Source organism: Paroedura picta, chromosome 14 (assembly GCF_049243985.1).
Source record: "Paroedura picta isolate Pp20150507F chromosome 14, Ppicta_v3.0, whole genome shotgun sequence".
Lineage (NCBI taxonomy): Eukaryota > Metazoa > Chordata > Lepidosauria > Squamata > Gekkonidae > Paroedura > Paroedura picta.
This window is the reverse complement of record NC_135382.1, coordinates 17,183,941-17,211,856: the sequence shown is the minus strand read 5'-3', so window position 1 is coordinate 17,211,856 and position 27,916 is coordinate 17,183,941. Positions and strand designations below refer to the sequence as shown.

Here is a 27,916-nt window from a genome sequence, read left to right as displayed (position 1 = left end):
GCCTCGAAAGCCATTTCCCAAGCCATTCATGAAGCAGAATGACCAAACCATGTTTTAACTAATAAAAGTATATGGCCTGGTGTTCGGTGTAAAATAAATGTCTGAATATAGTATGCACACTTGATTAGGACATGACGTTGAAAAGCCCATGCCTTGAAGTTTTAACATATGCTTTTTATTTCTAGGCAGCAGAGACCTTTGAAGGTGGAAACGGGGAACCGCAGGCAACTTCTCCAGCGATTCCATGGGCAGCATTTCCTACAGGTAACAAAGCTGAGTGTTGTTTTAGCACAGGGGTAGTCAAACGGCGGCCCTCCAGATGTCCATGGACTACAATTCCCAGGAGCCCCTGCCAGCGAATGCTGGCAGGGGCTCCTGGGAAATGTAGTCCATGAACATCTGGAGGGCCGCCGTTTGACTACCCCTGTTTTAGCATGTCAAATGGGAGCATCCAGATCTTAACCATGAGTTATGTAATCTTGTGCTGTCTCTGTGTGTAAACTCATAGTAATAACCCATGAAACCATTTTTTATAGCTGAAGTGAAATAGAGAATTGATTGTAGTTTCTTTCTTGAAACCAAACCTTCAGTTCCACAGAGCTTGCAAAATAGAGCCCTTCCACCAAGCTTTTGGTTGGGGACAGTGATGCTACATTATCGGATCTCCCCCCCCCCCCAACTTCCATGGAGAACGTCAATTATGCTTCTACATTAGAAATAATTGTGACTATGCCAATGATGCTGATGAATGGAAATTTAATTATGAGGTGTCATTTTAAATTGTTTTTAATGTTGTATTGTTAATTTACTTGCTTGTTATTTTTACTGGTGTACACCGCCCTGAGCCAGTATGGAAGTATAAATTATTTCAGTACAAATTAAATCAATCAAGAATCATGAAAGAAAATTAGTCTATTTCCATACTTTGCTTTCAACTTTTCAGTTTCATGGTATTGTGCAGTTCTGTTATTGCAAAATCACATCTATGGGTGCCATGTGCTTTCAAGTAGGTATGTGAAAAAGGTGGTATTTTTCAGGTATATCAGGCCTGAAAAACATTGGTATATGCCAATATACCTAAATACCAGTATTGGGATTTGGCAATATTTGGGAATGTTGAATATATTCGATCCATTATACCCTGGAAATGTTAACTATTAGGTGGTCTCTGGCTTTCTTGTGTAGATTTTGTCTCTTTATTTCTAGGTAAAAGTTGGCATGCTCCAGTTGCATCTATGTGTGCTGACTAGGGGTAGCAGCGAGGGTTCAGAGTAGACCATTGTTAGCAATATGCTGCAACAGAACTTGTTCACTTCTTGGTTATTTGTAAAAAGTTCCTATTACCAAAGTCCTGTCAACTTCCCTCTGGAAGTTTTGAGAAGGCTAAGAAAGGTTGCAAACATATCATGGGCCTCTGCCCAACATCAAAAGTAATTAATTTGTCCTCAGTTATTTTACCCTGTAGCCGAATCTTTTTGTTTACAACTGTGATTCCTGATTTGCTGAATAACAAGAAAACTATATTCAATGTGATTCTTAGAATCCAGCTGTTTTTATTCAAAAGAAACCAACTTTTGGCTCTTGCAGGGATGACTTTGGTATGTGATGGCCAATATTTTTAACTGGCTCTACTGGACTGGACAGACTGCTGATCCCTTGCCCTGATCCTAAAAAAGAACAAAATTTCTTATGCATGTTTCACTCCTCCTCCCAGATATTTAGTTAATTCCCTCCACCACCACCATTTTATCATTTGCTTTGATCCAGCTGCAAATGATTGGAATGCCATGGTTGGTTTCCCATTTTCTTCTTTCTGCTGTGACTCCCTGTACATTACATTCCTCTCATGCTCCCAAGGGATGGGGGGACCTTCGGGAATGCAATATATTATGGAGCTGTAGTGGGAAAGAAGAATCCAAAAAAATTATATCCTTCTTCACTTAGTCAAAGGCAATTTTGGATCCAGACCATATCTCTTAATGACATTGGAAGGAACAGAATAGTCATGCCAGTTCAGTGTGCAAGGTTTTCTACGTGTTTGATGAAAGTCTTTAGTATTATGGCTAAAGCTCCATGTGATCTGATGACAAACCAACATGTATGCCATTTCAGTTCTTTGGTCTTAAATTTTATATTTTTATACAGTTCCTTTTATTCTATTTAACTGTTTATAAATTTGTATTTTATATTTTGTAAAGGCCTATGGCTATAAACAAATCTGTCTGTCTGTCTGTCTGTCTGTCTATCTATCTATCATCTGTGGTGTATGTGTTTGATTGTTTGTAGGTGGGTTGACCACCCATGTGTGGTTAAATGTGGTATCAGTGGCTTCCTCTTCATAATCACAGCCTGCTGAGAATTCATTTCAGAACATCAAGAGCTTTAGCCCCAGAATTGGTACTTTCCCCTCAAGGAAACTGTCTTGCCCATGTCCATGGGGGCAGCGGACAGTTCTTCACGGCACAATAGGTTTTTCTTTGTTAAACTACCAATCTCATATGGATGTGACTCTTGCTATGTCCTGAATAAAAAGCTGACTTTTATTATCTAAAAGTTTACCAAAGAAGTGAGAAGAGATGTGTCTTCCTAGCTATATATGACAGGAAGCATTGCTAGTGGACACTGTGGGCCAACCATAGTAACTGCTCCATGTGCAGTTCCCCTATTGTCTGAGGATTTTGACTCATAATCTTGGTGTCAATACCAACATCAGAAACTCCCTGTCTTGAATCTGGTGCTCAGCTGGTTTCCAGCGGTTCGATTGCAGCTGGCTATTCAGGGTGCAGGATTGCAATGAGACATGAACTGGCAGGGTCTGAGAACTTCTCTAGAAGTTATAGTCATTGTCCCTCATGTGGTGGTCTCTTTGTTGAGACGTGACTCTTCTTCATCAATGGGGTTGCCATCTGTTTTGTGATTGAAACTTGCTTACATATACTGATTCACCAGCATTCGATATCTCTGCTTTCCACGTTGTGTTGATTTTTTAAATCTCCCTTTCTTTATTAGGTTCCTTCCTCAAACTTAATGTATATACTTCTTGTTTATTCTCAGCGCCCATTTCATACATCTGTTGAAGTAAGTTCCTTCAGAGGGAAGCTCAATCCATCAATCCACCTGTTAGTTTCTGAGGTGCCCCAGGTGTTGTCGCCATCTTCTTCGTCCTCCTCCTCCCCTAGCAACAGATGGAACATGGGCATTCTTTTAGAATGTTGTATTATGTTTAAGGTGGTTGAGCATTAAAAGTATTTTTATATGCAGAGTTCTGGCTTAAGCAGCTAGGTAAAATGGCACCGTGTCTCTCTGTGTGAATTTGTTTTAGAATTCGATTTGGCATGATCCTCAAAGAAGCCACAGTTCATCTTCAAATTGCCAACATGCGTAGCTAGTGTCTCTGGAAATGCCATTAAAACTGTCTAACGCATCAGGAACACTTCTCTGTGTTCCTTTGTGAATATGTATTTTTAAAATTCACTTTATGCATGGCCAAGGGTAAGATAGTTATTATCGAAGCATTCTTACTAGCCAGAAAGTTTCTTGGATTCCTTTGGGCTTATGGTGTAAGCCTGTTTTAACTGCTGAGCTGTGAAAATGTCTGAATGATTTCATATAGACTTGGGTCCCTGGGCTGCCTTTCCTACTCATGTAGTGTGGACTAGGCAATCGAGGGGCACAGAGCTATTGAACCTTCTTGCTCCTTGTTCTGCTGGCCTCTCTCTTGGCAGTTTCTTAGTGGGACAGGTTAAAGGTGCAGGGAGTTAAGTATGTTCGTTTGATCTTAAAACTGGAGCTTCCCCCACACTATATCATTGGGGAAGCCTCCCATCTTGAGCAGGTGAATCTGCTACCCTCCTGTTGGAGGAAGGAGGGTAACTTGGAAGTGCTTTGTATACACAGAGTGCCACCTACAGGCACAGCTGACTCGGGAGTCTGTTTTATTGCTGTTCCAATACACTGTAATGGGAAAGGAGAACATCTCTGCTGTTTTGCATTGTCAGAAGGGTGCCTCTAGCAATCTGGTGTGTTTGTGCTTGTGAGATTTTCACCAGTTCTGCTGTGTCATTGCAGAGCACCTGTTGCTATTTCTGGAGACGAGCAGTTTTTTTTGGGGGGGGGGGAATGTACTGGATAGAGTCAAAATTCTGCTCATACTGGATTGGATATAACCCTGTGTTGTCTCTCTCTCCTGTAAAGGTAAAGGTATCCCCTGTGCAAGCACCGAGTCATGTCTGACCCTTGGGGTGATGCCCTGTAGCGTTTTCATGGCGGACTCAATACGGGGTGGTTTGCCAGTGCCTTCCCCAGTCATTACCGTTTACCCCCCAGCAAGCTGGGTACTCATTTTACCGACCTCGGAAGGATGGAAGGCTGAGTCAACCTTGAGCCGGCTGCTGGGATCGAACTCCCAGCCTCGTGGGCAAAGCTTTCAGACGGCTGCCTTACCACTCTGCGCCACAAGAGGCTCTTCTCTCTCCTGTACACTGTACCTAATAATATACTCACCCCTGCTACAGTTTTCCCCCGCTGGTAGGGCAGCGTGTGTTAGAAACAAGACAACAAGGGGGCTAAAGACAAGATTTGTTTTCATAAAAGATCTGAAAATCAGAAAGACCTGTCAGCTGAAGACAATGATCAGTGAAAAGAGCAGCAGTCTATGGAATATTTTGAAAACAGAATCCTTTGTGCCAAAGCAATGTTTCTGTGAATGGGATTCCAGTGGTCTGAGCGTAGTTTTTAATGCAGAGGATACCCAGCTTTAGAGCCTCTTGTGGCACAGAGTGGTAAGGCAGCAAACATGCAGTCTGAAGTTCTGCCCAGGAGGCTGGGAGTTCAATCCCAGCAGCCGGCTCAAGGTTGACTCAGCCTTCCATCCTTCCAAGGTCGGTAAAATGAGTACCCAGCTTGCTGGAGGGTAAACGGTAATGACTGAGGAAAGCACTGGCAAACCACCCCGTATTGAGTCTGCCATGAAAACGCTAGAGGGCGTCACCCCAAGGGTCAGACATGACCCGGTGCTTGCACAGGGGATACCTTTATCTTTTACCTTTACCCAGCTTTTCTTACATTTAATGAGAACTTGGGAGGCTGATGGACCTGGATCAGGATCTTCATGGGGATGCAGTTGTCCTACTTCACCTAGGTGACCTTAAAGTCATTTGAATCTCTATAAGTGCCAGAGCACAGATATACATCATCCATTGCCTTTCAGTACCAGAAGCCTAACTTCAGATCTTGTATTCTAGAGTGCAAAATGATGGACAAAACAACCTGACAACCATGTTTTGATATAAGAACATGCAAATTTGACACAGGAATAATTAAGAATCCTTTTATACCAAATGTGATGTGATTCTGAAGTAAAGCACATTGTAGTTAAATCCTCCTTGAAAAACAACGTGTTGCTTCTGTTCGTTAACATTTTTCAGTTTGTGGTTTGCATTGTATCTTGGGAAAACAGACAGAACCAATGCCAACTTATTTTTAAAAGTAGTGGTCGAAGGATCAGTTTGAATATTGCTTTTAAATGTGTATTTGATCTTGTACTTTAAACAAATATTAGAGCACATTTCCTTTGCTTGGTAGAAACTAGTTGGATTTATTTTTTCTGGTAAACTAGTATTTTCGTGTTTTGTTAGAAACGGGTTTATACACTAAAATGATGCTGGGCGGCTTTTACTCATCATTTGCTTTCTTCCCCTTATTGTTTTTTTGCATTAGCACCTGAAACGAACATATCTCATTTGGTTTCTGCAGAGGTTCTTGCGGAGCAGGCTGCAGCCCCAACGTCTGCCCCCTTTGTCCCTGCCAATCCATTAACGTCCTCAGATGAAATTGTGACAGATAATCCACTGTCATCGGGGGCTTTAAACCTACCTGATCTTAAAGAACAGGTAAAATTGCAGTCTGTTGACTTTTCTTTGTATCAGTTTTGTACATTTAATTTCTTTGTGATGTGTATTATGTTGGGATGGAGAAAATGCAACATCATATGCTAAATAAGCATTTTTAGAGATTAAGTTGAACCAGTAGAACAAATTCATTTAAGGCTTGACTGCTTTTGATGGTATTAAGCCATAGCTCACATAAGATGGATCAGAAATTATCATATTGATTGATCAGAAAAGAATTGTACAGTTTTACCAGTTAAGACTTTCCCGCTTACATCTCCATAAGTTTTCAGTAAGAACAGGAGCAAAAGAACTACTTTAGGTCAATCCTCTATACCTAATTGGTTTCTTGGCTTTTTCCTCTTTGAAAAACAATCAATGTATCCGATGTTTTAAACTCCTTTTGAGAATTCTTGTAATTCCAAACATGTCTCTCTGTGTAGTGGGTTTGGGGGTGGATGGAATGGGGCTGAAAGAGGGTGCTGCTATTTGGCAAAACATGCCTAAGTAACTTTGGGCATATCAAAGTAGTTGCACATTTCATTGGACAGTGGCAATTGCAATCTTCAGACAAGTGTGTTCTGTTCAATTGGAATTAAGCACCAATCTCTGAAAGGTGTTGAAACAAAAACAGTGAAGTATTCCAGAGAATTTCCGTCCCACTGTAACTTTGTCTTACACACAAGGTAGTCTTTAAACACTGGTGTTTATCAAGTATTGATAGGGGTTACAGTATTTTGGAAGGCAGAACAGAGGACATGTTTCCCAACTGACCACTTCAAACAAGCGATCACTGTGACAAATCTCATTTTAAATGCCTCTACTTTTTAAACCGTGATCATGGCTACTAACTAGTAACATTCCTAACCTTCCAAACCCATCATCAGTTTTTTAAAAAGATTCCAAAAGAAGATGAATACCCAAAAAGGAGGAAACGTCCTCTGAAATGATGAAAGCTGGCAATCCTGCATAATTATTTATGTATTTATTATATTTATTACATTTATATACAACCATCCCCTAAGGCTCGTTTAGTAAATCATTTGCTCATTCTTCAAATAATCATTCTCAATAGTGTTTCATTTTCAGTGTTCACAGATTGATCAAGTATATGAATGTTTTATAAGGAATTTCAAAAAGCAGAACTGCGTAAAAGGACATGTTCTCCTTCAGTGGGGCTGAAGTCATCCAGCCTGGTTAGGTCAAGCCTCTGCTGGCTCAGGTAGGGCAATTGAAATGCAAATTTTTGCAGGAGGCCCATCTGAGCCCCAGAGCCTGACTCTCCAGTCTCCATTGCCCTCCTGCTTAGGTAGGAGCTCCCGAGCCCTGCTCTTGAGCAGAATAGCAAACAATCAACCTTTAGATAAAGATAATAAACCAAAATAAAATAGAAAGAAGGAAAGGAAAGGCGGGATTCAATCGATCCTCAGCTACAGAGAAGGACTTCAACCCTTACCAGCGCTCAGAAGAACTGTATAAAAGGACATGTTTTGGACACACATCCCCCCCCCTCCACAAATATCCTGCCCTTCATTATTCTCTCTTGTGTCCCATGAAACAGGCGCCCTTGTCAACTGGTCCGTCTTTGGAAGTCCCGGTTCCTACTTTGAGTCTGCCTGGAGGTTTAGAAACAACTCCTGATGTTGATGACACTAATGAAAAACTGGGCTTAAACGAATCAAAGGACCATCTTCAAAAAACTCTTGCAAGTCTGGAAGTTAAGCTGAAAGTAGCCGACGAAGAAAAATGTAAAATAAAAAAGGTATTGCTCGAGGTCCACCGATCCGGCTTTTGAAGTACACGGGCAGTTTCATTATGGTCATAGTTGGCAACATCACCTATCGTTAGGGTTGTCTAACACTTTCCACTCCAAGATCCTGTCTTCAGTTGCTGTTAGCGTTGCCAAACTCTAACTGTTTTGGTTTGTTTTCCATGCTGGGTGTCTGACTCAGTTTGACTTATTTGGAACATTTTAGAAAAAAGAAAAAAAGTTGTGCCTTTAGAGAACATGACAGCAAAATGTTGTCTTGGTGGTATTCAAGGGACTCCCTTTATAGAGAGAGAGTGAAAAGATTTCTAAGGGCAGTCTCTTTAATACTGTTCAACTTTCTGGTTTAAAACCAACTTACGAACATCAAATTGCTGTCTGATTTCTTGACCCATAAGAATTGGCCAATAATTTATGGACTTTGGGCTATTTTGTGAATAGCCTATTCTATTTAAAGCTAGATGTTATTTTTCCATTAAAGGTTTATGGATTGATTGATGTTATTTAAAGGTAATTAGAAAATATAATGCAGTCATAAATCTTTTGTTTGTTTGTTCAATCTGTTTTTGCAGGAGTTGGAAGACTTGTTGGAAAAATACAGGATTCTGGAAACTGATTTCCTGAAAGACAAGGAGGATAAATTAATTTCACACCAAGAAAGATACAGTAAGCTCCAGGTAACATTAATTTTTTTTTTGGGGGGGGGGGTTAAAGCTCAAATGTCCTGCATTATTTTTCTTTTTCGGTGGTTGTCAGGACTAACAAACTATAACTTTTAATAAAGATATCAATTTTTCCCATTAGTATCAGAAGAAAGCATGGTGCTAAAATATATGATTATTTAGTACAGCGGTCCCCAACCTTCATCTGGTCGGGGACCGCCTCCGGGGGTGGGGGAGAGCCAGAGGCCCGGCTGCCGCAGTTGCTCAAAAACGCGCACGCGCGGAACTGCCGCGCGTGCGCGTTTTGGCCACCAGGTGGCGCAAACGTGCACGTGCGGCAGTTCCGCGCGTGCGCGTTAGCGTCGCTAGCGTGCCGGCTGCCGTGCCGGCTGCCGTGCCGGCCTCTTTCCCCCCCTCTTGCTGCAGGGGGGGGAGGCAGGCGCGGCCGCTTGCCGCCCGGTACCGGGCCGCAGACTGGGGGTTGGGGACCCCTGATTTAGTACATTTAGATTAGAGTGCTAACATTTTATTAACTGCCAATCATGGACTGTCAAATGCTAAAATCCAGTTTCTAAGAATTAGTTATATGTAATGTTTTCCATATAGTTTCTTCAGTTCCATGTAAACCGCCCTGAGCCTTCAGGGAGGGCAGAATATAAATGTGAAGAATGAATGAATGAATAATGTTATTATTTTTCCCACAATCTGCAGAGTACCATAAAATTTGCACCTATTTATTTCTAGCACATTTACAAACCTGATCAGACCACTAAAATACATTTATTTATTTGGTTCTTTTTGAGTGTTATTTGATTCTTTCCTGTTGAAATGATTTGATCTGAACGCAAGTAGAATTCTTGCCATGAATTCAATTAGCTTTAAAAGATGCCATTCTGTTTAGGACTGCAGTATAAATCCAATATAGAGCCTCTTGTGGCAAAGGGTGGTAAGGCAGCCAACATTCTGTCTGAAGCGATATCCATGAGGCTGGGAGTTTGATCCCAGCAGCTGGCTCAAGGTTGACTCAGCCTTCCCTCCTTCCGGGGTTGGTAAAATGAGTACCCAGCTTGTTGGGGGGTCAACGGTAATGACTGGGGAAGGGAATGGCAAACCACCCCGTATTGAGTCTGCCATGAAAACGCTACAGGGCGTCACCCCAAGGGTCAGACATGACTGGGTACTTGCACAGGGGATCTTTATTGTTTTGTTTTGTTTTTTAATTGAAAGAACACATTTGTTTGGGGCAGTCCCTGCACCTTTAAATGTGCTACTCGGGTAGTTCAAAGGGGAGCCTCAGCATAGGCTATTTGAAATTGATGGTCCCCTCTGTTTGGTTGGGGAGTGAAAAACACAATCTACCGAGTCCTCTGGAGATTTGTGCACATTCTACACAGGCACAGGCAACATCAGTGGTATTTTGGAGAAGCACTCCCTCGAAAGACATCTGCAGGGCAGCAACATGGTCATCATTGAAAACCTTTGTTGGGTACCGTTCTGTGTATGTGAATGTGAGAAGGGATTCAGCAGTTGGGAGAGCCATGTTACACTCCTTATTCAACTGAAACACTCCACCTGCAAGGTAAAGAGCTCTGTAGTCTCCCATTGTGAGACTGCACAGAAGACTGTAGCTGAAAGCAGCGTTGCCCTTACCTGTAACTGCTGTTCAGCAAGGTATCTTCTGTGCAGGCATCCATTGGGATGGACTAACCATGAGAGCCTCTCTTACAGCTATTCTGGTCCAAGGGGAGGCTCTCCCCTGACAAGCTCTTTAGAGCATGGGTAGTCAACCTGTGGTCCTCCAGTTGTCCAGTGGCTCGTGGGAATTGTAGTCCATGAACATCTGGAGGACCACAGGTTGACTACCCCTGATTTAGAGGTCGTTTTCCCATGTAATGGCCACGTGCTCCTCCCTACAGCACTAAGTTATATGTTAGTGCAACACTGTTTTCTCAAAAAACAATGTAATTTAAGTGGTTGCGGCTTTGATTTCAAATATAGTTGCAAGATTTTTTTAAAAACAAACTTTGGCATTCGTTCTCTATTCCTTTGAATTAACTTCAAACCCCAAACTTGATTTGGAAGCACTTAAGAATGCTTGTCCTTTATGCCTCTCCCTCCCTTTTTCCTTGTCTTTGAAACTTGCATATTTAAAAACTGGCTGGATTCCGCCAGTTTTAATTCACATAGCAAAGACAATTTAGTTAAACCTCTGTTGAGATTTAGGATGAAAAAATGGATCTGGTTTTTCCTTATTTAGAATAATCCATGGATGTTCAAGAGTAACATTACTAACTATTCTTTTTCAGTAGTATAAGCAAAATGCATAAATTAATAAAAGGGTATTATTTGCAGTGAAGCAGTTCAGGAAGTCAGTTATGTGGAGCTGATTGAGAATAAATCTAAATATTATTAATTACATTGTAACTAAAGTGTATTAGGAAATATCAAATTAATAAAAAATAGAGCTTAAAAGCTTGGTGGAAAATTCCTTCTCAGCATTGTATATTACTAATGATCACAGAATCATAGATTCATAGAATAATAGAGTTGGAAGGGACCTCCTGGGTCATCTAGTCCAACCCCTTGCGATATGCAAGACACTCACATCCCTATCACTCATCTACTGTAACCTGCCACCCCCTTGTGCCTTCACAGAATCAGCCTCTCCGTCATGAGGCTATCTAGACTCTAAAAATCTCCAAAGATGGAGAACCCACCACCTCCGAGGAAGCCTGTTCCACTGAGAAACTGCTCTAACTGTCAGGAACTTCTTCCGGATGTTTAGACGGAATTTCTTTTGAATTAATTTCATCCCTCTGGTCTGTCCCTCTGTATTTCAGTGTAATTTTATAACTGACAATTCAAAATACTGGGTTTGCTTATTAGATCAGCCTGTGATATTGCGGGTGTGAAGTAGTCCTTTGTGCTTAACGTTAGCCCTGGACCTGGTACAAGGGACCTCATGGGTCATCTAGTCCAACCCCCTGCACTATGCAGGACACTCACATCCTAATTGCTTGTTTTCTGATAGTGCTGATGTCTCAGGCATTGGGAGGTTATTTGTCTCCTGAAAGTGCTTATGGCTCAGGCATTGGGAGGTTTGTTATCAGGAGATGAACCGACTGTGCTTCAGTCTGTTTGCTGGTTACATTTGGATCCAAATTGATAAGAGGCAGATTCCTCCTGTGTCGAGGACTGCCTCATGACAAGAGGGACTGTGTGGAGGTGAGGCAGAGGCGCTCTGATTCATTTCCTGCATGCCCCTTTTGCTATTGCAGTTATCCTCCACTCCATATACATATGCTCTCTCCTTTATACCTGATTGGGGCAGGCCCAGTTGAAGGAGATGCATCCGCTGCTATCCTGTTTTGTTTGATCATAGATATGGTCTCAACCTTAATTAAAATATATGAATGTTTGAAATCCACCTTTAAAATGGCTGGCAATGCTGTTTTTGCTTAGTATACATGAATATGAACAAGATGGTTAAATGAATCTGTATTTGGAAGTGAATCTTGGAGGTAGGTGATTTCTGTGGCTAAGAGCACTAGAAATGTATGTTTTCTTTTAAAACCAATGTGACTTATATCCTGTTAAATACCATCTTCTAACAAAATATTTAGGTTGGTTTTAGGTGCAGACATAGAGGAGACAGAATGCTAATAATGAAAATTGGTGTTAAAAAACTACCTACTATACCTGCCATTAAATTTATAGATTACATTCCAAGAATTTTTTTTTCGGCCGCAGAAGAGTCTCAAATTATGCAGCACTGTGAGAAAAGCCCAGAACGAAACAACAATGAAATTACCTAGCTGCTTGTCTTTTTGATAATTGATTACACGTATTTGGGCATATGGCATTGCCTGTTGCCCTTGAAAGGTTTTGCCAGGGGATTTGAAATTGCTTTTTCAAAAACATATAATTAAAAATCCCTTTTCCATGTTTCATTCTGTAACTGCATTTTCCGAACCGTCCAGAACCACAGAGTCTGTTTTGCGGAGGTTACTGTGGTGAAGTGTAATGCCCTGACACACCATTCTGTAGCTTGCACAGCAAAATACCTGTTTTCAGTTGCTGCCCAAAACTGTTGAATGCCTTCCTTAGGGAGGCACATCTGGCCTTGTCATTGGTCTCTCTATCAGCCAGCATTTGGTGCTTGGGGTTGTCTAGGAAGTTGGTTTTGTCTAGAACAAGTATATATCCCAAGGACATGATGAACAAAAGCAGTCATAAAAAAATATTTTATTATAATATTTATATCCCACCTATCCTTGTTGCTCAAAGACACCTTTCCTTGTTGTTCAAAGACAGCTCAAAACTCCCAGGTTCTACCTGATCTGGTAGAACAAGCTCTTGGAAGAGCTTTCATAGTTCCATGGGGCCTGTAAAGTGGAGCTCTTCTTCCAGGTGTTTGGTTGAGGCTCAGTGGCAAAACATCAGTTGGTTCCCTCCTCTGAATCCCCCTCTGTTGGGATGTGAGAAGTGCTTGCAGTCCATTGAGTGTCAGGAGGGGAGATGGGGTGTGTGTGTGTTTGTGGGGGGGGGGGTGAGGTTGTGGGATTAAAAATTGCATTGAATTGATGTAAACCACCTCAAACCACAATCAAAAACCATCACAATAAGACCCTAAATAATTCCATCCACACATCCCAAGATACTTGTGGGTTATACCCATGACTATCTCTTCAAATAAAATGTCCTTGCAGTGCCTGTTGAAAATGTCTAAAGACGGCTGACGCCACCTCCTCAGGGTCCCAGTTCTATGAAGAGGGATTTGTCTTGGAAAAGATGTGGACTTTAGTTGATGCCAGGTGGGCTACCTTCAACACAGTAACTGGGTAGCAGCCTGAGGATTGTTGTTGGTGCATGGGGCCCATGGCAAGGCAATCATAGATGATTGGGTCCTAGACCATGAAGGTCATAACTGGAACCTTGAATGTAACCAGGTATCTTATGCCAAAAAAGGTACTCATTGAAGTTGCGTATTATATGTGCCATGTTAGTACATTGTAGATCTGTGGTCCAGTCATTATGGTAACATGCTAATAGTGCATCTGTAAGTTGCTGTTTTCAATGAGATACTGGGCATGTGCAATAGCACAAGAGTTACTTCTTGCCTACTAGCATCATATTACTCTTACCAGAGTTTAATGCTTCTACTTTGAAGGCAGAACAGAATCATAAGAGCTGATAGAAGCTACTTTCATCTATAGGAAACCTCAGAGGAAAAAAAATCTTATCAAGAACAACAACAACAACAAAAGCTGTGTAAAAAAGGGTCATAAGTATCCTTCAAGTCATAGTTTGTGATGCTTGCCCATTGAAAATGGGTACTTCTAACCTGGGATTACAGATAGACATCAGTCTACTGGTGTTGTTTATTTTGATCCAAGACTGGGTGCTATACTTTGTACAAAGGGGGCAGCCAGGTATGGTCTGGAAGTCTATACACGGTCTGGGCCCAGTATACCTACACTCCTCAAAGAGCCTTGCACTCTACTACTTCCAACCTCCTGGTGGTCCCTGGCCCCAAGGAAGCCCGCTTGACCTCAACCAGGGCCAGAACGTTCTCCATTCTGGCCCCCACCTGGTGGAACGAGCTCCCAGAGGAGATCAGGGCCCTGACAGAACCTAAACAGTTCCACAGGGCCTGCAAAAGGGAGCTCCTCTGCCAGGCATTTGGTTGGTCGACCCAAACCATCGCTTCCAATTGGCCCCCAAACCCCCCCCCCTACTACAACTGACACCAAACTGCCCAACCCACCAGATCCCAGTAAGAGTTAAGCTGAGGTTCTTACAATTCCATGTTCTAATGTTATTGTTATGATCATGTTGTTATAATGTTATTACTGTTGTCACCTGTTACCATATGTTATCTGTAACTTTTCCTGTTCCCTGTAAACCGCCCTGAGCCTTCGGGGAGGGCAGTATCTGTAAACCGGTCCGCGGGAGCAGTAAAAATAAAAGGGTAAGGGCTATGTGGGAGGAGAAGGGGGTAGGGCAAGTCTGGGATAAAAACTTGAAGGTGCTAAAGTGGCTCCCGATTGGTCCCTCCGAATGTCAGTCCGGGGCCAATTGGGAGCCGTGCAGTGCGCGGCTCCCGATTGGCACCTTGGCCCATCTGAAACATCTTGGACTCGGGGGTGAGTGGCCCGGGAGGAGAGGCTTCACCGCTGGGAAAGGAGCAGGGCCACCTCGTCGAAGACACAGCGGGCCTGCTCCTTTCCCTGTGCTGAAGCCAGGGCCTCAGGAAGGGGGGAGGGCAGCGGGGGGGGGTGCTGCCAGGAGGGCTGCAAGGGGGCCAGGCAGCCAGGGGCATGCTAGCACCCATTGTATTTTCCAATACAATGGGTGTTAAATCTAGTATAAATATAATAAATAAATAAATAAATAAACAAACAAACAAACCATTCAGGACCAGCTCTTCAGGATTCGTCAGCAAAGATATAAATTATGAAAGTTATTCCTTTTGTGGTCCACTGGATCCAAGTCATAGACTGAATTTGCTGTTCTCCATCTCAAGGACATTATGTTCATGCCTATTTTTCTTTGCCAAAGGAGTGAGCCAGGGGCAAGAATTATGCCTTTTCTGAATGAACATGATAAATTGACATATCCCCAATAATGGTTTTTGGGCCCCCTCCTAATGCTATTTATGTGTTTTTAATTGAATTTTATATTTTAACTGTATTTTAATGGTTGAAATGTTTGTTGAGTTCTCTGCTTTGTGGCCCTGATTGGGTGGAAAGGTGGAATAAAATGTTTAATAGCTGATGTATTTATAATGGTGCAGTTTATGAATTATTGACCCTCTGTCAACCAAACTACTTAGTCATTGACTTGCCATGTCATGGAAAAACACACTGCCCAGTAATTACCAACCCTTAAGTCTAGAAAGTTTGGAAAATGTATTTCTCCAAATAAGGGCTTTGGTGTCCTTCTATGCGTATAGAGAAAGCCAAACCAATTCTTCATTTCACAATCACTCCCCTAAGGAAATGTAAGTTCTGCAGTATGAATGGCATATTCTCTGCCTGATCAGAGATTTTGGATTATGGTTTTGATTAATACAAGAACTCTAAATGCAAACAGATCTTTTAGCTGTTAAAGCAACTAATCCACATGCATTCTTGTTTAGTGGAAATAGAAAACTTATTTAAATCAACAGTTACTTTTCATGATGATTTAAAAATTCTTCCTGGCCAGATGGCTAAACACAAAGGCAGACAATCCCGGAGTCAAATGTAAGGTGACTAAGACCATTCAGGCTCACCAAAAGAGCACATCTGTTTTACCTTCATAGATTGTAATAACCATCCCATACAAAACTTAATACCAAGTTTTTTTGAAAAATAAACAAACACTTCATCAATAGTCAATAGAAAGTTAGAAGTATGCCAAATTTTGCTCTGGCTTTTAACAGCCTGTAATCATTTGTGGTCAAATAAGGTAGATACTTCCATTTGTTGTAGTTCTCAGAGATCTTGGGAGACTGATCTTTTTCTTGGTCGCCTGAGAGGTGACTGCTCACCAGGGAAGGTATGCACGTCCCCCATTTACTACATATTTACACAATCCAAGCAAGTTCCAAAGCTTGTTCAAGGTTGATGAATTAAGAATATTCTTGAGCAGAAGAACATTATCATGTATTGATTCAGGTGGGTAGCCGTGTTGGTCTGAAGCAGCAGGACAAAATTTGAGCCCCCTGGCTCCTTTAATAACAACCAAGTTTTATTCAAGATATGAATTTCTGTGCATGCACACTTCTTCAGATTGGCATCTGGAAGAAGTATGCATGCACATGATGAGAGCTTATACCTTGAATAAAACTTGGTTGGTCTTAAAGGTGCCGCTGGACTCAAACTTTGCGTCACCAGGATTATTGTTCTCCATGTATTTGTTCTGACTTGTTGCACAGATGGTACGTTCAAGAGGCCACTCTCTAGTGATAAAGGAGAGATCGCAGCTGCCAAAGAACTATCAGTGGTCCTTAAGATGTACAGGATTAGGATCCAATTTATTTAGATAATACATTTTTGTTGCCACCTCACATCTCCAGAAGACAAGGTACTTAAGGTGGCCTTTCTAATTTTACAAACCAGGGACATAGAATCATGTTAGAATCCTTGAATGTATCACTGTTGTCAAGAAGCTTCAGCTTCTTTTCAATTATGTCAGTTGCATAAACTTAAAAATAATAAATTTTGCAGGTTCTGGTCAAGACCCTTGAAAAATGAATCAGAAAAAAGACCTTCCCTAAAACAGAAGTCTATGGTTACTAAAAGTAAACCCATATTCAATATGGAGCTTAATGAACATCATATGTAACCATGCCATGCTTAATTGTGTTGGGTTTTGCAACACACAATATTGGTATTGTTCTTGAGACCTTTGATCCAGCAGTCAATGAAACTTCACTTTTTTAATCTGTTAATTGCACAGATCAGCTGATGGTTGCTTTCAAGTCTGATGGAAACAAGGAAACAGCTTTCTGCCAAGGAAACAGAAGGCGGCCCACTCACTCTGAGATGAAATGGGAATGACGAATGTGCGTAGGAAGTCTAAAGGGCAATCCCAAGCCAGAGTTACACCCTTCTAAACCCACTGAAGTTCAGTGGAGTTAAAAAGGGTGTTAACTCCATTTAGGATTGCACTATGACTATCTTGGACAAAGGCTTAGGCTTTTGTTCCAGAAGTCCCCAAAATGCAAACATTTATTTATTTGCTGTGCTTACAGCCTGCCTTTCTTGTCGAAACAAACTCAAAGCAGGTTGCGGAATCAGAATAAACGATGGGGACCAAAAAAACGTAAGATACACTGAAAACACTGTAGCAGCTAGATTACAGAAATTCAAAACCAAATCAGCCCTGACAATGATACATACAACAAACAGGGCCATAAACTACAGCCTTGACAAGCAGAGCTACTCCTTGTTGGTTTTATTGAACCCTTTGGCAGTTTTTTGACAGCGTTTACCTTTCCCTTCTTGATAGAGTGTCTGGAAAGCCTGGGATAAAAGGCTTGGCACTGAAATGGTTCCTTCTGTCTGACAGCTCCCGAAACGTGGCTGTCGGTGGGAGTGAGCATATCGATGAAACATGACCAGAGAAACACGAACTTTCATTTGCGTGCACCCCCTTTGGTGGAGCTCACTTGAGGCCTTGGGGTTGACTGGCACCTACTCCCCAAGCCACCAGAAGTGGCAGCAGCCTCAGTGCTAAAGCATTCTCTGGGAGCACTGGTCAAGTGGAAACAGGGTCCAACAAAAACTGACATGATGCTGGTAGGAATGCAAGTAGGAGAGGGTTGTCACTAATGCAAATCCCTGCTTCTCCATCATCGTGAAAAGCCTGGGCGTGATATTAGAAAAGGAAGCTGAGGAAGCAGCTAGGGATGCTTTCTATTATCTGTATCATGGGTGACACCTTGGCCCCCTGTCTTGATCGTGCTGCTTTTCCCATGCTGATCTAGATTTTCATTGTAATCTTGGGGCTTAGATCAGGGGTAGTCCACCTGTGGTCCTCCAGATGTTCATGGACTACAATTCCCATGAGCCCCTGCCACCAAACACTGGCAGGGGCTCATGGGAGTTGTAATCCATTAAAATCTGGAGGACCACAGGTGGACTACCCCTGGCTTAGATGATTGTAAGTCTCTTCTTATGCACTTATGTAATGTAATGCATTATATGTAGGATTACCCCCTGGAAAATGTTTGGAAAGCTCAATGGGTATAGAATCTGCTGGTCTCCTGACTGGTGACACCACTGTGATCATATAACACCTGTGCTTCAGCGGCTACATTGGTTACCTCTTTGCTCCTGGGTAGATAATTCAAGATGCTGGCTGGTACGTTTAAAGCAGTGGTTCTCAACCTCCCTAATGCCGCAACTCTTTAATACAGTTCCTCATGTTGTGGTGACCTCCAGCCATAAAATTATGCAGGTGTTCTTTCACTGAAATTAAACCAAAACTGACCAATGGAGTGAAGATCCATTGTTCATGATTGTATATAAATTGGTTATAAATTGTATATAAGTTGATAGGTGCCTTCAGGAGGAGCGCCAACAGTGGTGTCGCCCCCCCCCCCCTCCCTGGCCAAACTGCTTACCCTGCTGCGACCCCTGTGAAAGGGTCATTCGACCCTCAAAAGGGGTCCCGACCCCCAGGTTGAGAACCACTGGTTTAAAGCCTTTTATGGACCGAGACCTGCATATGTAATGGATCGTTTTTTCTTATATGAACAGCTTCCCCCACTCAGCTACAGCCCATTTTCAGTTGCTGCTCCTACAATTTGGAACAGCCTGCCAGAAGTAGTACAGAAAGCTCATATACTGTCTTCTTTCTGTAGAAGCAGAATGATTTTGGCATGGCTTTAATGTAATTAACTAATGAATGTCTCTCGCAGCCGTTAATGACAGTGTTGCATTGTTTTTTTTATCTTGATGTATTTTGTTCATGTGCTTAATTGCGCTGGTGTATTTTGCAAAACTGCCTTGGGCATTGTGCGAGGGAGGGATAAAGCTGTTATAAATGAACAACAAGAAGAGGAGGAGCTGTGCGTTGTTATTAGCCCGCTTTTTAGTACCCAAAAGAGTCTCAAAATGGCTTGCAATCACCAGCTTTCCTTTCCCCACAATGGACACACTGTGAGGTAGGTGAGGCTGAGAGAGCTCTGTGAGAACTGTGCCTGGCCTAAGGTCACCCAGCAGGTTGCATGTGAAGGAGCGGGGAGCCAACCCTTGCTTTCCTGCCTCTCCTATCCCCTACACCAGGGGTAGTCAGCTGCCCTACACCAAGCTGGCTCTCAACAAACTATCCCAGCAAGGGGCAGCTGAACCTCATCCAGTGTGGGAAGTACAGTACCTTCTAAAAGCTCAGCGTTCCCAACCAGCATCATTTTTGTCTTGTTAAGAGGCAGTTTCAACTTGTCCTTTCCCATCCACAGTGGCCAGACAGTGACTCAGGCCCACTTCAGTAATGCAGGGAACACAAGGATTAAAGAAGCAGTTTTCTGATTGTGCTTTGGGAACTCAGGAGCTTGTTGTGTTCCATTAACAAGGTCTCCAATAGTGTGAGATCGTGTTGCCCATATTTCTGCAGAGAAGTCAAGATGGGTAGCAGCAGGAAAAAAGGAAGAGTCCAGGAGAACCTTAAAGTCTAACAAAATGTGTGGCGGGGTAGGAGCTTCTGTGAGTTGACTGCTCACTTCTTCAGACAGATCAGTGGGGAGGGGGGGGGGGTCTCCCGGCACCAAACAATTTCCTGTGTCCCATCAAAGAGGAGTTGGCGATCACCAGTGAGGAGGGGGAAGTCTTTGGCCATCACGGGCCCAACATCTGGTTGGATGAAGCTCAAACAATGGTATATTTTGAAGGTATGAAGGACTCCACCTTGGAACACCACCTGTGCATTGTTAGCGAACTTCCACCTTGACTGACAGATCAGGGCTTCTCGCACTCATTCTAAAAGATAAGTTTATTAGTGATAATAATTTGAAATGCTCATAGCCTGCCACAAATTTGGTTAGTCTTTAAGGTGTGACAAGACTCGTGCACATTCCTGCAGAGATACAAAAATGCATTGGATGTATTCTAGGTTGCATAGTTGAAAGTGAGACCTCAGAGGCCTGATATTTTCTCCACAGAAAGTGGCTGTGCGCCTCAGAATACATTTCTGAGCCCCCGGGGAGGGCGGTATATAAATATAATAATAAATAAATAATAAAATTTCAGAATCTCTTGTGCTGGGGTTCTGTGTGACAGACATGAAGGGTTTTTCTCAGTAGTGAGGCTGGTATACAGGACATTCCTTGAAATCAGAAGATCTGAGAACTGCTTAGTCCAAAGTCAGTCAGTGAGTTTTTTAACCTGTTAAAGCTGAGTAAAGGATTATCTGTGTTTCTCGGGGGGGGGGGGTTTAACACGTAAAATACTTAATAAACAGCAGCTCTTAACAATATGTGTTGTAATCCTTTGGATAGTGTTTCGTATTTTCAACACATTTTCATCCTGTCACCACTTCCTAAATTACATTAGCAGGTAACTCATCGCAGGTATATTAGAGCAAGACGTCTGTGACAGGGGCATGACAGATTGATGCATTTTCCATTATGCAATAGAAACCGGATCCTATATCTTTTCTAACATGTTGGTTTGTTTTCGGCTTCAGATATTTAAAATGCATGCTGTCTTTTAAAAAGGGTATTGTGTCCTATTATATTCATGCCAGAAAGACAGCGCTGGGTGTGTTTGATTTTTCTTCCCCCCCCCCCCCCCCACCTGGACGGCTGCCTGTCATGCCTTAAGCACATTCTCAGATGTTTTCATTGTTGGTCTGAAGTAGCACAACAAAATCAGAGTCCGGTAGCACCTTTATGACCAACAAAGATTTATTCAAGGTGTGAGCTTTCAAGTGCAAGCACTCTTCTTCAGATGTTTTGATACTGTAAGGAAGTAGCACAGCATTAATAAGTACAGTTAATACTTGCTGTTCAGCATATACCTTTAGTACTATTGTACTTGAGATTCAGAGCCTCACAAATGGAATGGTTTTACAGTATTTTAGGATAAGGATTCCCAGTGTGGCGCTTGCTGGGTACCATGGTGTTCACGGAAATCTTTTGTGGGGCCTACCAAGTGTTGTTAGAAAGTGGGTGGGGCTTTTGCCCGGCAAGACTTCTGATTGGCGTCGGAGATTTGATTGGCTGTGTACATTTTTTAGAAGGTTGCTTTGGCAGCAGCTGCTGCCATAGCAGAAGAATCTACTAAAGGTAAGCTGCAGTAGTCATTTTATGGATGGCTCCACCTCCTCTTACAGCCATTTTGTGGCTGTACCCCCAATGCTATGCATCGTGCCCTGAGGTTCAAAAAGCCCCCCCCCCCCTTTTAGGTGGACTTCCACAAGAGTATTACTTGTCTTCCTTTTCTGTAGCATGTAATGAATAGAGCTCTGTTTGCACATTGGAATGGATTGTGGCCAAAGTATCCCATATTTGGCTGTATCAGTAAAGAGAACAATAAAGCTAAAGCTTTTGATCTGCAGTGTGCATCAGCACTTAGAACCAAATGCCATTTTTGCTTTTTAAAAACATAAAGTGAAATGGAAAAATTGGTTTTGTAGTCTTTCCAGATTGAATATACATTTCGTCTATTGTGGATAGACATTCCTTTTGCCTATATAGTTTCATTCTCCGTAACTTCAAAGTTAAAGATATTTGCATGCCAAAATAAAGAGTATCCTAAGGGTAGAATCTTTTGTTAATTTTCCATGTTGTCAAACCAAGGAGTCAGTAGGCTCAGAATTTTAGGGTGCCATTTTTGAGCAAGAAAAGACGGTGCTCGGGAAGGTTTGCTTTTTAGGGGTAAAACATACAGTGTGATTCAATATTTAGCAGATAAATAACTAGATGCAACAAAATGGTAAATGTGTCTAGATTTTCTTTAAACAATAATATTGTATTTATTACCCGATATCTCTGCAGACTCAGAAATGCCAGTCTCTTGTGACTACAGTAGTATTGTTAAGGTCCAAGCAAAATAAAGTTATTCAAAGATGCAGTCTTATATAAAGTTCTAGGAGTGAAAATACATTCTAGGGGTATAACGTGTAGAAGAACCAGAAAGATTCAAAGCCATCATGCTTGTTGCTATCCTTGTTTGGCTCAAAAACTAAGATAACCCTTTTTAAGCGTGCAGGAACTTTCAGCACTTTGAGAGACTACAGTGGGGGCCACCAGAGAACGGACTGCTGCAAAATGTCAGGAAATCTAGCCCAGGTGTTGCCCTATGATGATAGTAGCTTCCTAATGGATACTCTTTAGGAGCAAGGGTTATTCTGAAGCACCTCCATTGTCGAGGGAATGGTGGAAAGTTAGGACAGGAAGTTTGCTTTGGCAAAGAGGTGCTATTTGATTTAATTTTCCAAAGGAAAGGGTTTGTCCTGTTCACCGCCGTGGGGTGGTTTCTGAGCCCAGAAACATGAGATGGTCTGTGGTCAAGCTGAAGGTGCATAGCTTTGGTGTGCTGGACATGAATGAGCTTAGCACTTTGTTAAATAGGCGGTGACCTGAAATGCTTTGGGGTTACCAAACATGATAATTAATGGTTTGCTGCTCTTTAATGCCTCCCCCCAATTCTCCTACCTTACTCTACTTAATAGTATGACTGGCCTTGCAGCTGGGCCTGATCTGCATATAATGATTGTTGCAATACTAAATTATATTCCCTCTTGGTTTCTTTTCTATATGCTTTTTAAAAAATGCCAATAGACTGAGCAGTAGCAGATGGCAGTATTTTTCATTATTATTATTATTATTATTAAACTTTTATACTGCCGTGAGCCTAAGGAAACAAGATAATTTTTACAAGATAAAAATTACAATAAAACCCATAGTTAAAACCATTAAAACCAATCTACACTATCAACATTATCAACATTAAGCAACAGGCGAGCACTAACTAACCCCGCTAACCCCCACCCCCCAAACCGCCCCACGTTAGCCGAGGGACATCGGGTTGCTAATATGGGAGTGAGGCATAAAATTCATAAGAAAAAGTTAGACATAATAGAATGTATATACCATACAGAGCGGTAGCTACTTAAACAGATCTCTTTCACTTTGGGGCAAGCCAAACTTTTTCCATAGTTTTTCTAGCGCAGTGTTACATAACGTATGAAAATTGGCGTACGGCTACAGACAAAAATAATTTGTCTGAAATCGTCTGTTGCAATAGGCTGTGTTCTTGTAGATAAATAGAATTCAAGACATCTCATTGCTAATGAGGAGTCAGGTTGCTGTTGACCCCCTTCCACAGTGCACTATTAGATCATGATGCCTGTGGGATTGCACATGGCATTCTGCATCCCAGAAGGCTTATCAGCATGCAAGATTCTCCCCTCCAACAAATTTGATTACTCACAATATGATTATATATTTGCTTTCAGGAGAAGCATAAACTTGAGTTGGAAGACATGAGAAGAGCTGGACATGAAGCCTTGGCTATTATTGTGGAAGAGTTCAAGGTAAAAGGTCTTCACAACAACTCTCCTTTTCTGATATGCTTTATTTTGAGTTAAATCAGACATCTGCTTGAAGTGTTGGGCGGCTGTCAGTGAACTTTAGAAAATGGGAGGGGTCCATTTTTCTTCTTTGCTGAACTAATGTTACTGGCTTTTCACAATTTTCCATTCTTTAGGAAGATGATAACAATGTAAGTTATAAAGGCTTCTCATGGCATTTCATTATGACTTGAGACAGATGTTGTTTCATGTCATTTTATGCTGGGCTACTGAACAGTTACTAAAGGAGAAGATACCTTGCTTTGAATCATTGCAGATTCATTAGGAAAAACTTCAGTAACTCAGACAAACCGTCTGCATTTCTGACTTAATTAATGCTTGAAAAAGCTAGAGGTGTTTTGCTCTCAGTTGTGTCTAAAGATCACATGCAAGAAACCACTTTTAAGAAGTAGCAAGGTGTACTCTTTGTTGGCCTTAGAAACATGGATGAGCTGCGTTTTTTTAGCTAGAATTAAACATGGATGAGCTGCGTCATTTTAGCTAGAATTAATTGACTGTTATGGCTATATTGCCTTTTTTAATCCAGTAGAATTTTCAAGGTGGCTGTCATCAATGTATCGAATTCTCAACTTGGCTCCATCTGTGGATATTTAAATCCAGAGATTGGGGCTATGTATATTTCTTTATGTAAGCCTGAAAATTCTGAAATATTAAAAAAACCCTGGAGGGGTTAAACACCCCATGAAAAATAGTGCCTGTAGCTTAAAAATAACAATGCCCTATCCATTACCATTGTAGGGTTGCTAGGCAAACACAACACTACTGCCAGACTTCAGGTCTTAGTTTCTGTCAGTAAAAGGCAGGGCTTTTTAGGCCACTGAAAGAAGACTCATTGGGGCCAGGCTAACTGGTGATTAGCTATCATCCAAACTGCATGACCCAACCAGGCTCGACTGCTTGCTATTGTTCAACAGAATCCACCCCAGAAACTCAGAGTGGAAGTGGCCAGGATTTCAAACCAGGATCTTGGAGACCTAGATTTGAATCTCCATTGTTCTTTTGGAACCCATTGTGTAACCAGTTACATACTCTCATCCTAACATGCCTCAGAAGGCTATCATGAAGATACAGTGGAGGAGAAGAGAGTAGTATAAGCTGCTTTGGCATCTTAATCAAGAAAGTTAGGGTGCAAATAAAGTAACTAAATTGAAAATGTGGCTCAAAATGGGTGGGCAGAGTAAAGGTTTGTGGATAAGGAGAGAAGGAAGCAGGAAAAGTGATAAGGGTTTCTAGGGATGGGAAAGAAATGGTGCAGGAGAGGGAGATGAGATGCCCCCGGCAAGTATTTTAAAGGTTCCCTGCTTATTTAGCTCTGTTGCCCATGTTTTCATCTCTTCAGACTTAGCTCTGAGGTGACAGCTGACCTGTGTTCCAGTTCTCTTGTACACTTGTAGTTGTTTCCATTCTTTTTCACCCCAATTGGATGGTCAGGACTTACCTACTCCTTCCTCTCTTCTACGTGGGATGCAAGTTTCTTTCCTGACTTGAGCAGAGAAGTATTTGGGAATGAGGGTCCTTTGCTGAGCAGCTGAGGGATGAGTCTGCTTGAATAATGTTTGGGTCGAGGCCATCCTTAACCCATTCAATTTCTACCTCCCAGTGTTCCCAACAGCACTACCCCAGAATCAGAACCATACTATTTCCCTGATTCCCACATCCTGCCTTCTTGGAGAAGCTGTAGGAAAGAAATGAGACATTCCGCATCCTCTTGTGGTCTGCTGTGGACAGCTGCCTTCTCAATGCCTAGTGGTTGTTCTACCCTTATTTTTCCAGATAAGAAGAATGAGCAGATTTACAGTAGCCTCTGACAAGTGGGCATGGATAAGCTGTTCATTCCCCTTGTTCCCCAGTAGAATGAATAGATCAGATCAAAAGTATATGCTTGTATTCCACAAAACTGCAAGGTCTGCCAATAGATGGGTGAGAAAAAAAATCAAGACAGCGCTTGGCTCAATGTATTTAGTGCTGCTTCCTAAAAATGTGAAATTCCTTGTAACCCTTATTTTCAGATTCATTGAGTTGCTGAAAAGGAAAGAAATTGAAAAGTTTTTGGAGGTATAAAAACTGGCATTCGAGACGTAACGCTTTAGCTCATTCTGCCAGTTATTCTGAGAAACTGTTTATATGGGGAAGACAGTAGCCTGCCTTATTTTATGTTCTTAAACTATTTCCGCCTTGCTTTTCTATTAACAATGCTCAAAGTAGCATGCAGTTTTTTAAAGTATCATTCAAAGCTGAATTGAATATTGGACAATAAGTAAGTTTAACAGCAAATAGGAAAGACAGCCAAAAACAAAAACACCCACAACACTAGAAAGCAGAATCATACAAACTCCTGAGAGAAGTTGGTCTTCATTGAATGCGTAAATCTCACCAATGGACATGGCAAGTGAATGTCTCTGAGCAGCCCATGATAAAGATGTGTCTGCACCTTCCAATCACCTCCAGTTTAACTTCAGAAACAACTGGATCGGGAACCCCGATCAAAACATGAATATATGGTCTTATATGGGAGAAGGTGGTCTTTTGGGTGCTGTGGTCCTAGTACTATGAGGGCTTTATAGATCACAAGATGTGGTGTTTACATTTGGCTGCTGTATTTTGAACCAGCTAATCGGTATTCAAGTGTAGTTACGCACAAAAAGCATTACGGTAATCAAAATGGGACATAGCCAGAGCATGAGTGACTTTGCCAAGGGCATTTGTGTGCAAGAAGGACCGAAGACACCAAGGTTGGGAAGACCCAGGAGGTTGTATAGTCTGTGAATGAAAAGCACCCTGGCTATCAGCCTACTACTTAAGGTACAACTTCATCTGGCATAGTCTGAATGCCCCTCTTTCATAAACCAAAACCCACAGCAGTAGCAGTATCATTTTGAGTTTTAGTTTGTTAGACTAGTCCATTTTATTATTGTTTCTGGACATGTTAAAGAAAAGAAGAGTTGGTTTTTACACCCCATTTTCACTGTCTAGTGAAGTTTCAAAGTGGCTCAGAATCACCTTCCCTTCCTCTCCCCACAACAGAGACTCTGTGAGGCTGAAAGCGCTTCTGAGAGGAGAAATAAAGCCAAGTATCCTTAACCTGCTAATGATGCCGCATCCTGAATCCCGGATATCTTCTCTTAATGATCTTGTGTAGATGTTAAACTACATAGAGCAGGGATTCCCCTGGGGGTCCACAAGAGCTCTGAAGGGGGTTTGCAACAGCTCTTATGTGATGTGCCATTGGGTGTATGTGTATTTTCCAGGCTGCCTTCTCAGCTCCTACTCTTCTTTCTGGCCTACATGAGGCAATGCCGCCATAATACAGGTGAGAGGAGGCATCAAAAGGAGGACTATGGGTAGTGATGTCATTTCCTAGGAGTAGGGGGCGTGGCCACTTCCAGGGCCTTCAAACTCAGAAAAATTATTTCAGGGCTTCCTCCATGGTCCAAAAGTTGAAAAAGGTTGGGATGGAGGAAGGGAAAAAATGGAACCCTATGGAATTTATCTAAAATCCCAATCTAGCCTCTGGAAGCTGACCTCTAGGTAGAACTAGAATGGGCAGAGGATGATGCATCCTTTATTGATGGAATAGAAGAATATAATAGTTGATGGCATCAAAGGTTACTGAGTGGTCCAAGAGAAGTCATCAGCTGGAGTGGCCAGGATGGCCCCTTTTTGGCAAAGAAACCATGTGCTAGATTGGAATGGGTTTGACAAACCAGATCAGACAGCTGATGTTTGGACAAATATCTCAGCCAAATGCACTGAAAACTTGCGGCTTTGCATTTTTGAGGAGGAAATCTCCCATAGTAGAGTTTCAGAGCTGTCAGCTTCTGACCAAGTTGTTTTTTTTCACTTCTGGGAATGTGGAATGTTGCCGAAGACCAATGAAAAATGAAATACAATAAAGTGAAACTGTGGTGGACATGTAACCTGAGCCAAACTCTGTGGGGAGTTCCCAGTGGGCATGGATTTCTTGATTCCATGGAAATCTGCTTTGGGACAGTTATGCGGTATGGATCCTTAGTTGCTGCTAAGAATTTTGATCTCCCCTATTAATTTCAACAAATAAAGGCATACAAGCAACTTGGGAAGAGAATCTCAACTTTTATCGAAAGAGAAAGCAAATTGAACGCTGCCATCCAAGTGCCTTCTCATGTTTCCTTCATTTGGCTTAATTTCTATCTTTGATGCTATTGTGTTTTTAAACTTTTATCCTTGATCATTACCAGTGGGGAAACCAAATACAGTTCTCAAAAAGGTTTTGATAGGATAATACCATCTTTCCAGAGTATTTACTCCAAGGAACAGGAGGATTTGGCATGTTTAGCCATGCTTTTGTTCTGGAATTGTCACACTGCAAATAAACATTGTAAGACTACTTGAGCTTTTTGCAAATGTGTATACCAGCCAGTATATATTGTAGTATTGACTGAAAACTTTTAAAGAGGCTTAAAATGGCAGCAGGGAGTGTTATTGGACAGTATTTGTTTTTGGATCACTCCCCATGGTTACTAATCATCTGAATG

General features: G+C 41.9%; 1 protein-coding gene across 1 annotated transcript in view; it reads left to right on the top strand.

Moving 5' to 3' along the window:
• CCDC91 (coiled-coil domain containing 91) overlaps positions 1-27,916 on the top strand; it is a 118,443-nt gene that overhangs the window by 23,606 nt on the left and 66,921 nt on the right. The window contains exons 3-7 of the mRNA XM_077310086.1: positions 186-264; positions 5,719-5,891; positions 7,450-7,650; positions 8,229-8,333; positions 23,268-23,345. Of these exons, the coding sequence (XP_077166201.1) occupies positions 186-264; positions 5,719-5,891; positions 7,450-7,650; positions 8,229-8,333; positions 23,268-23,345 (636 nt within the window). The remainder of the gene's footprint in view (positions 1-185; positions 265-5,718; positions 5,892-7,449; positions 7,651-8,228; positions 8,334-23,267; positions 23,346-27,916) is intronic.